The following is a 10,016-nucleotide window of genomic DNA, read 5'->3' as shown; positions in this document are numbered from 1 at the left end:
GCACACTTTTTTAAAAATGAAACAAACTTTACAAACGTGATTCAAAAACACATTTTAATAATAGAAAATTGATTGCATAGCTAAAACATGTCCACTTTAATACTTTCCAAGTTAACTTCTGTGATAAAAAAACCCCCCCTCATTTAACAGAAAACTGTACTTTGTTTAACTAACAGCAAACACAAAAAGATTGTGAACTCAACCTTATCAGATTGGTTTTTATGTTGTTTTATTTAACAACTGAAATAAGGCTATTTAAACAAGCACCTGTCTCATCTTACCTAAATGACACAAGTAAGAAAATGGCTCATCGTACCCCACTCTCCCCTAACCAGGGGGAGGGCCATTTTTCGATGCTGATATACAGTGAGAAAATACTGTATTTTTTATTGTTATTAGGGTGTGCTGAGAATTTAACATAGCCTACAGAAAGCTGTCCACGGAGACTTCTGCCTGCTCACAGTGACAGTGCAGACTGACCTGGAACATAAACAAGCTCTTTCAGTGGAAGTTTAACCTTTGAGTTCAACGGAGCTCTGTGTTCCGCCTCCTGCAGCCTGCAGCCCGGACCGAGCGCCCTGTCTGCTGCACAGCCGGTAAGAACATCCAGCCTCTCTGATTGGAGCCACTGAAGTTACTAATGTAAAGTATTTGTTTTGAGGGGGAAAGTGTGGCGGATTTATCAGAAACATCAGGACGCTGTAGATTCTGACATGAACGAGTCACGTGACTTGCTCATGTGACTTCTCTTCAGATCTGTTTGTTTCAACAGTTTATACACTGTACGTCTTCTTGTGTTTATCTACAGCTGATATCGGATCTAAACGAACATGGAGATTTCATTTGCAGGCAAACGAGCTCTAGTCACAGGAGCAGGAAAAGGTAAATACACACTGAACACAAACTAAAGTGCGCACACTGACACCAGCAGGCTGCTGCAGACATACATCCACGTCTGTAATCCCTGCAGGACCCAAACACGAGTGACTGTAGACATAGGTTTACTGGGGTCATGGGCAGCGTTATGGAGCGGTGAACTTCATGCACTTAAACTAGTAGTTTAACTACATTTACAGTAGCCTGCTGGTCATGCAACTACAAGCATGCTTATTTTTTTCATTTTTGAATGGTTAACTATTAAAACTCATATAAGGTCATAAGGATTTTACTATTCCTTTTATATTGTAATTGAATGCAATTACAATTACTCCCACACAAGCTTTGCTCTGATTCAGCTTTATCTAGTGTGAATTAATTTGTTGCCTGCATGATTATGCTTTTAAAATACTCTCTCCATGTAATATCAGAGAAATGCTTATAAAATGGTGAATGAGACATATTTATTTGGACTGGTGCAGCCCTTTCTTGGGTTTCAAACATTTCTATCACACGCTGAAATGCATTTCAGAGACAGCTCCCTGGAGGTTTGGTGAACTTTACAGAGCGTAGAAACAAGTGTAGAAATGCGTCCTGAGGTCAGAGTGGACAGGAGAAAGAACACAAGGAAAAAAGGAAATCAAAGTAGTGAAAAGAATCATCAAGTTTGAGTCATTGAGGAGTGGAACATAAATGGATGGTAAATGGACTGTACTTATATAGCGCTTTTCTAGTCTTTGCGACCACTCAAAGCTGCTTTTACTAGGGATGCACGATATTGGATTTTTTGCCAATATCCAATATGCCGATATTTTACAAGTCATTTAGCCGATTGCCGATTACCGATACCGATATTTTTTTCCCGCACACCTAATTGCAGAGATCATCAACTCTCTTCTGTATTGGAATTAGCGTACAGTATAATGGTGATACTCTTATCACATTTGTTACAACGGTCGGGGTGACGGGTCTTGAGATGGTTAATCAAGTTTGTAGTGTTGAAAGACTTTGCCTTGGCTCCTCCTCGCATCACCGAAGCTGAGCAGTCATTGCAAATAGCAGTTCTGCTATCTATTTCGGACACTTTGAAAAACTTCCACACCACGGACATTTTGGCTTCTAACTCTCTCATGCTGCAGGTAGACACACGTGACGTCATCATGCTGCGCCGCGCAGGTCTTATTCGCGCTGGGGACATTGCGCCGATGTCAGGCATTTAATCAAGTATGCAGCAGCCCATTATTTTATCAGTTAATTATATCGGCGATAGTTCATTTTTAAGCCAATATCGGCCAATACCGTTAACGTGTCGATAATATCGTGCATCCCTAGCTTTTACACTACATGTCACATTCACCCATTCACACACTGAGCCACAGCCACCCCATAATAACATAATATTCTAAGAATAAACGTGATGATAACCCATGCAGCCTGAAGAAAGTGGGTAGTATTTTTAAGTGCATTATGATGATCATGATGATATCCGAATTTCCCCTCTGGGGATCAATAAAGAATTATTTTATCTTAGGACTCCGAAAATGATTGGAACCCATCGGGAATCAGCCGATACTGAGAACCAATTTGGTGTCACAGTCCTTAGAAAAATATAACAGTTATACTTTTACCTCTGTACGAATGTAATATGATGGCTATCATTGTTGTACTGCCTGGCTCTGAATACAATAAATAATTGCCCTAGAACTTCCTTTTATTATCTTGTTTGAGAGTCAGTCATAACTGAAAAAGAACATAAATTCTTAAGGATCTAGGAATAAATATTATTCTTTATGGAGATTTTTTCTGTCTAACCAATTTTAAACGTTTTCCCCTATTTTAATTTCATGGTCCAATTATTTTGTAGAGGGGGAGACCTCTGCTGATAAAGAATCAGTGAATGATGAACACTAAAGGAATCCTCACCTAAAAACAAGCTGAGCACATAGAAACAAGCTAAGCTAACATTAGCGGCAGCTCCATGGACATGCTGTGTACAACAACATCATTGGAGAAACAAAAGATTTCTAACATGAAATTGCTTTATCTAGTTTAGTTAGCTAGCACTGCACTGTTGTTGTTTGCTATTGTAACGAGACACATGACCTCAACTCAGTTCTTTTGCCTCTCTAAAACAGTAGATTGAGGTAGCAGCCATATTGTACCCATTGTGGAAGCAAACATGTGAATCATCTCTGGTGGCAGCACAGCACAACTTGCTGTCTGAAGCAGCAAAAAAGGACAATAAATGATGGTATTGCGTTGGTGCATAGACTCGTGTAACTGCCCATACATGATCCCACATTTTCGGCTCTATCGGAGGCATGTTCAGTATTAGCATCTGAACAACTCTACCAGCACATAAAGTTGTCAGGTGTGAGATGTTTCCAAACACTACTTGAAGTAGTTTAGCTAAATAGAATACAGTCTTAAATTACAAACCAAGTCTACAGCACAGCTGATGCAATCTACTGGACCATTCCCAAACTTTTTGCACCATGTAAAAATAGGGCCCTGCTATAAAATACCAGAATTCCCTTTAAGCTGTTACAAAAAAAGGACTGATTAAAGCTGAGGTAATGAGGTTGAATGTGAATTAATTTCAGGGCATTTGATGGATTCCTAAATTCCCTCAGAGACTCTCTTCACTCCGACACAGTGAGAGAGTGCAGTATAAAAAGCGTTGTTGTTTGAGGGGTGCAGTTTGTCGCAGCCTGAGACGTGAGGAATGTGTGTGTGTCAGCTCTGGTGTCACAGCAGCACCTCGCTCTCTAATAAGTCTTTGTGTTTATGGATGTTTGGTGTCTCAGGCATTGGCAGGGCCACGGCTCTGGCTCTGGCACGCTGCGGGGCAAAGGTCACGGCGGTCACACGCACGCAGGCCGACCTCAACAGTCTGGTGCAGGAGGTAAGAAGGCCCCCCAACCAGCTGAACTCTGACCCCTCCATATTCTGCTCTGTTTTATCTTTCCCATTGTTCTCCCATTCCATTTCTTCACTCATTACCATCTGAGGTGTCTGCTTTACTCTCCTCCCCGCTGCTCTGTTCTTTATCTATTGTCTCTCCTCTTCAGCTTCATCACTGGATGTGGAGATGAAGAGCAGGCTGGTTTAGTTGGTATCCTGACTTTTTTTTTGTGTGATATAGAAACCATTGTGAAGCAATGTAGTGTCCCTTTCATTTGGGTATCAGGAGTTAAAACACATTCGCTGATATGGTTTAACATTTTTGTATATTTTTCAGATGCTTACACATTATTTTGCTATCACTGCTTTCAGTAACAATCTGAGTTTTCCCACTTACAACTTTATTGTTTACATTAACAAAATTTTGTACTGATGAAGAACTAAATTATGTTCCAAATACTAAAAAAACTATTCCAATTTAAAATACTCTAAATGCACTCATAAATCATTAGAAATAAGAAATAAATTATATATTTTGAGCTTTTTTTGTCTTCTCCTCATTCCAATGGACTGAATGCTAATAATAAAATGACAATAAACATTATGAGACCTTTTTTTGAATATAAAAAACATAAATGTGTTTAATTTCAGGAATGATTAAATCATATTAATAAATGCAGTAGTATAAAGTACATTTTATCATGATCATTATTTTATTATTATAAAACATGCTAAATATAAGAAAAGCTAAGTGTGTGTAAGTGTGTAATAAACAGTATATTCAAGCCCGAACAGGCAAGCGAGAGAAAAAAAACAAATCTGGTTATCCTTTTTTCTAATCCTGATCCTGTTTACGGACGGACGACATGACAGCTCCCTAAAAGTGCCAAACCCAAAACATTCTGAGCGCCCCCTGCTGACTGGCTGCAGTATAGGTCATAAAGCCCGCCTCCTCCACGTTAACAGATGGACATGAGTCAAACTATAAAATCAAAATACACGTCAAATACATTTTTTTTCAAACATGGTTTCTGTCATTATAGTTAGTTCTTATCATGCTGATTTATGTCCAAGTGTTCATTTTTCTGACAAGTTTATTTTTAATTAGTTATTTGATGATGTAAAAATGAAAATTGACAGCTCTGTTGACAAATACGGCTCCTGCAGTCAATCAGTTCCAGATTAGCAGAGTAGAGGAGGAACGGTGAGAGGAAACGTAACTTAAACAATCACTACAGTCATTGAAGTTTCCATACCTGTGAACGTTAACCTCAGACCCACACAAAGAAGCTGTTCTGCTGTTAAACACGCCGGCGAGCGAGATCCTTGCTGTTTTTTCAATAAGTTAAGTGTGTGTTTTGGTTAGCGGAAGTGGCTACAGCCGCTCCACCCACAGATCTCTACCGAGCAGTCTCTGGCTCCAAATGACGTCACCATCGCAAGATGGCAGCGCCTATCACGGGGGATATTTTGGCATCACTTTCGTACAATTGGAGCAGATGGAGATGCGTCGTCCATCTATATATATATATATAGATCTATATACAGTATACAGTCATTGGGCGGCACCTTTATTTTCCTGGCTGACGGTCGCTTTCCTTTTTAAACTGTTTGCCTTCGTCTGAGCGTCAAATTTGTTTCTTTTTCTTTGGATTTTAACGCATTTTTGAAGTTGTATCTGTAGTCATCCATCTTTTCTTTGTTATTGAGCCATAGTAAATAACTGATTACTAGCAACAGTTGTAGGGACCAGGAAAACAGCCACTTTACTTTGCATTAGCTCCACCTACCCTCTCTGGCAGACCAACCACTGCTGGCTGATGGAAAACGCGTCACTAACTGGGCGCCGTGTGATTCTTTCTTTTCTGCAAAAGTCGCACCAGACACTCAGTCCATAATACTGCACATGCAAAGGCTTTCATCAGTGGGCCATAGGCTCATTCACCGTTGTGTTACCTCATTTAGCGATAGATAGTGACTTAACAGACATTTATTTAAATGAAAATCTTTGAGATTCTTACTTTAAAAATATAATTAAGTAAATTAAGAAATCCCTCTTCTTCTTTTAACCTCTTCTTTTCTGCGTTATCTGCAGCAACATGTCTTCTGGTCTTCCTCTCACAGTGTGCGTCCATCACCCCGGTGTGTGTGGACCTGGGAGACTGGGGGGCCACGGAGGCGGCCCTGCAGGACGTTGGCCCCATTGATCTGCTGGTGAATAACGCTGCTTTAGCCCCAATGCAGTCATTTCTGGAGGTCACACCGGATCGGTTTGACCAGTAAGACAAAATAACAGGATTCTTTCATGAGTCCATGTTTACAATATATAACATATTGTGTGAGTCAAACCTCACAGTTTACCTGTGGTAACCTGTTCTGTTCGTTATGTTCTCCTCCAGGGCATTTAATGTGAATGTGAAAGCTGTGCTGCAGGTCTCGCAGGTAACAGCTCCACGTCATTGTACTTTAATGTTCCACACTCTTGGCTCCATTTTGTTCTTTGATGTTTTCTGTTTGTTGTAAGTTGGCTTTAGGCAGTGCTGAGAGGGTTGTAAACTTGTTGTTGTCTGAGCTCTGCTGGACAAAATGCACAGTGACACCATTTCTACATCACCCCAAGCATTGTTATATGTATATAATCTTATATGTTTTCACATAGCTTATAAGGACACATATGCACCGATACATAAAGAACTGCAATTGCCCCATTTTGGCCTGATAATATTGATATATATATAGGCGAAACATTGATGGTAAATTTTGTGTTGAACAAACAGATAGTAGCTCGTGGTATGAAGGCCAGAGGATCCGGAGGCTCCATCGTAAACATGTCCAGCCAGGCGTCACAGTGTGCGCTCAGAGACCACTCTGTCTACTGTGAGTAACACCGAAACAACTATGTGCAAACGTTCATCAGTAAAGATAAAAATCCACTTTACCATGGAAACATTTAAACCGTGACTGAGACAGATGAAATAAGCATCCAAATAATGTCAGAGTTACGGTGAATGACAGATGCATCTTGCTAACCAAGCTATCGTTAGCATTAGCTGATAGTCTTTGCTAACCCCTCACTCCACTCCAGCTCCACCCTCTTGTCCAAATATGGGCACTTCTGGCTCCAGAAAAACAAGGATGGAAAGGCAGTCCACAAACAAACGGCTTCCTTATATACAGTCTAATGATTTATCGGCTGTTTCAGGGGAGAGGTTAGCAATAAGACTCCAGATGTTTTCATGCTGAATCCCTGGTGAGAGTTTCTGTTCTTCACTCTATGTGTTGCTGTCATTTTTCAGGTGCCACTAAAGGAGCCCTGGACATGTTGACTAAAGTGATGGCTCTGGAGCTGGGACCCTACCAGGTATCTTCACACTTACACAGCAAGGACAGTTATGGTCCTGATCTGGGACAGTAGTAGAAATGGTAGTTTAGCCAGAGAAGGTTCCGAGAGGAGATGGCTTGCTGTGAGCTGTTTCCTGTATCTGTGTCACGTGGGTTTCAACAGTGCCACGCCCCTTTAGGAGACTAGCTGCAGATCCCAAGTCTAAACACTCAAATAGGAGAGGTGGACCTGAGCACAGATTATGACTGATTCCTTCACTGAAGTAAATGTAAACATTTCTCAAAATCCTCCTTTCTTTTGAACATTCTTACACTGAATTGGCATTTTACAGACGGACTAATCAGGAGAAAATTAACTTTGTTCAAGACCTGTCTCTGTTTCAGCAACACACTCTCACAACCAATATCTGACATCTTTTTCCAACCACATAAACTGAATTTAAAACGTCTTAGATTTTAAACCATGAATGGTAGTTTTATGGATTCAAACTAAAGGAAAACTTGTATTTCATTGCTTACAAATGCTAATACTAGTATTATTTAACTGTTTATAGAGGGGAACAACAGACCACACCCACTTAGGAGACAGGAAGTGAATACCATTTCTGATCATTTGCGTAGCATGTTATCTTTGTTCAATAACATTAAACAACTTTGATAAATGAGCTGTTTGAGCACAAGCATGTATTAATGGTGCATGTGTTGTGTTCTGAACAGATCCGCGTGAACTCTGTGAACCCCACAGTGGTGATGACGGACATGGGTCGCATCAGCTGGGGTCACCCCGAAAAAGCCAAGACCATGATGTCCCGAATCCCGCTGGGCCGATTCGCAGGTCAGACAATGAAGGCTTTTTAAAGTGTACATACTGTTGTATGACTGACCTCATCTTCATGTGCAGGTCATCTGGAGCAAATGCACACATTCTCTTTTGATTATCCTGTAATGCAGAGAAGAAGTCTAACCTAAATTGTTTTTATATTTATGACCTAAAAACAGGTGGGAAAAAGTTTCTGCCAGCATAATCTTATAAATTCCTTATTTTTAATATGTGAAACAGTTCCTGTATAAAGCAAACAGTAAGTGTTGACTAGTTTAATAAAGAATTGACTTCTTTTAAATCAACTCTTACTTACGCAAGTAAATTATGTCATATGTTGGTTATTTCAATAACTTGCATGCTTCGAAACCTAAACCTTGACAATTTTATTAATCACATCCAAGTCATTTTTTTGCCTTTAAATAATTATCTTGAAGATTTTCATATAAAGAATATCTGTTAAGTCACTATCTATTGCCGAATGAGGTAACACAATGGTGATTGAGCCTATGGCCCACTGATGAAAGCCTTTGCATTTGCCGTATTATGGACTGGGTGTCTGGTGTGACATTCGCGGAAAAAATCAGAAGCGGCGCCCAGTTAGTGACGCGTTTTCCATCAGCCAGCAGTGGTTGGTCTGCCAGAGAGGGTAGGCGCAGCTAAGCGGCTGCTTTTCCGGTCTCTGTGAGTGTTGCGAGTAAACCGTAATCTACTATGGCTGAACAAACAAAGAAAAGATGGATGACTACAGATACAACTTCAACAATAAGTGAAAATCCAAAGAAAAAGAAATTCGACGCTCAGATGAAGGCAAACAGTCTAAAAAGGAAAGCGACCGTCGGGGTGGAAAATCAAGAGTTACAACTGGACGTCTGGTTAAATTGGGAAGTGTCCACCTGCAATTACTGTTTATCGCCAAAGGTGCCGCCAAAGAGAACGAAACTGAGATCTTGGAGTTAGACCATTAACCTAACCAAGCTGCTACAATTTTGTAACATTAACCACCTGCTTATTACTGTTGGCTGACATCCAAAACTCCTGTAATGTGCAGTGTTTCTTAAAAAGCTTAAATAGAAAGTATAACCAGGTGTTGCAAATGTATTATTGCCAACTTGGCAGCAAAATCCTACATGTACAAAACTGTCACTAGAGCGGTACCTCGAGCAGCATATTTTAAAGCACAGGGCCACTGACAAAGCTGCCATATTTGATGAGTTGAGTGTTGACATGTTGCACATTCACAATGAACCACGCTTTAAAATGAAGGTTTTCCTCCTCTATACAAGACAAATGGAGATTGTGTTCCCACTGCCAGCCCTCCTCAGAGAGTTCATACCAGGCTGCTGACAAGGAGACGGATGGTTTATTGAGATTCAGGAATGTTGATTCCATCCTGGTTGTGAAACAATGGAGCAACTCTTCCCCCACGCTTGTGTTTTGTGAAGCGATTATTATGTCCTCTTATAACTGGAGCGAGAGCTGTGCTGCCGCTCGGCATTGGACTCAAATAAGACAAATAGTGCTTAGTCAACAGTGTTGTTCATGGTTTTGATTGAAAGCCAGAGAAAGCTGCAGTCAATCAAATTTAAATCTGATCATATTGTCAGCCTGAGAATAAACTAAATGTCTCCAGTGCTGCAGTGCATGCACACACTTTCACATCATCTGTTTGTTAATCTCAAAATGACCGAGCCTCCTGTGTCTGTTTCTATGTGTGTGTGTGTGTGCGTGTGCAGAGGTGGAGGACGTGGTGAACAGTATTTTATTCCTGCTGAGTGATAAGAGCAGCATGACTAATGGAGTCACTCTGCCCGTGGATGGAGGCTTCCTGGCCTGCTGACCAGCCTCGTCTCAGCACATCAACCTGCTGCTGCGGGAAAAACAACAAGTACTTCCTGTTTTATCACATCACAGCAATGTACAAACAGAGGACAATTTTATACAGTCATTAAACCTGACTTTACTCTCACTTGTGTTTGTTATTTGTGCTTATTAATGTGAAATATTGGAGGATGTTTCTTTGCTATAAGTATTATTGGGGATCACAGAGGGCTCAATAATGTTTGGTGTCTTC

At 40.5% G+C, this 10,016-nt stretch overlaps 1 protein-coding gene across 1 annotated transcript; it reads left to right on the top strand.

Annotated features, from left to right (window-relative positions):
* Positions 1 to 515: 515 nt before the first annotated feature.
* On the top strand, positions 516 to 10,016 carry dcxr (dicarbonyl/L-xylulose reductase). The gene is made up of 9 exons (XM_069664963.1): positions 516 to 596; positions 809 to 882; positions 3,684 to 3,781; positions 5,905 to 6,059; positions 6,180 to 6,222; positions 6,558 to 6,657; positions 7,077 to 7,141; positions 7,840 to 7,957; positions 9,679 to 10,016. The coding sequence occupies exons 2-9, from the start codon at positions 831 to 833 to the stop codon at positions 9,780 to 9,782; spliced, it is 735 nt and encodes a 244-aa protein (XP_069521064.1). The 5' UTR covers positions 516 to 596; positions 809 to 830; the 3' UTR covers positions 9,783 to 10,016.

The sequence above is a fragment of the Semicossyphus pulcher genome, unplaced genomic scaffold, assembly GCF_022749685.1.
Source record: "Semicossyphus pulcher isolate SPU_LCO1_2020_fin unplaced genomic scaffold, fSemPul1.0.p SCAF_16, whole genome shotgun sequence".
NCBI lineage: Eukaryota > Metazoa > Chordata > Actinopteri > Labriformes > Labridae > Semicossyphus > Semicossyphus pulcher.
The sequence above is the reverse complement of the archived record's forward strand: the minus strand, read 5'-3'. Positions and strand labels throughout refer to the sequence as shown.

Excerpts from the sequence above, each read along its gene's own strand:
- dcxr (XM_069664963.1), top strand. The coding sequence starts at position 831 with ATGGAGATTTCATTTGCAGGCAAACGAGCTCTAGTCACAGGAGCAGGA. Across the intron at positions 6,060-6,179 it reads ACACCGGATCGGTTTGACCA|GGCATTTAATGTGAATGTGA; the intron begins GTAAGACAAAAT and ends GTTCTCCTCCAG. Across the intron at positions 6,658-7,076 it reads CAGAGACCACTCTGTCTACT|GTGCCACTAAAGGAGCCCTG; the intron begins GTGAGTAACACC and ends GTCATTTTTCAG.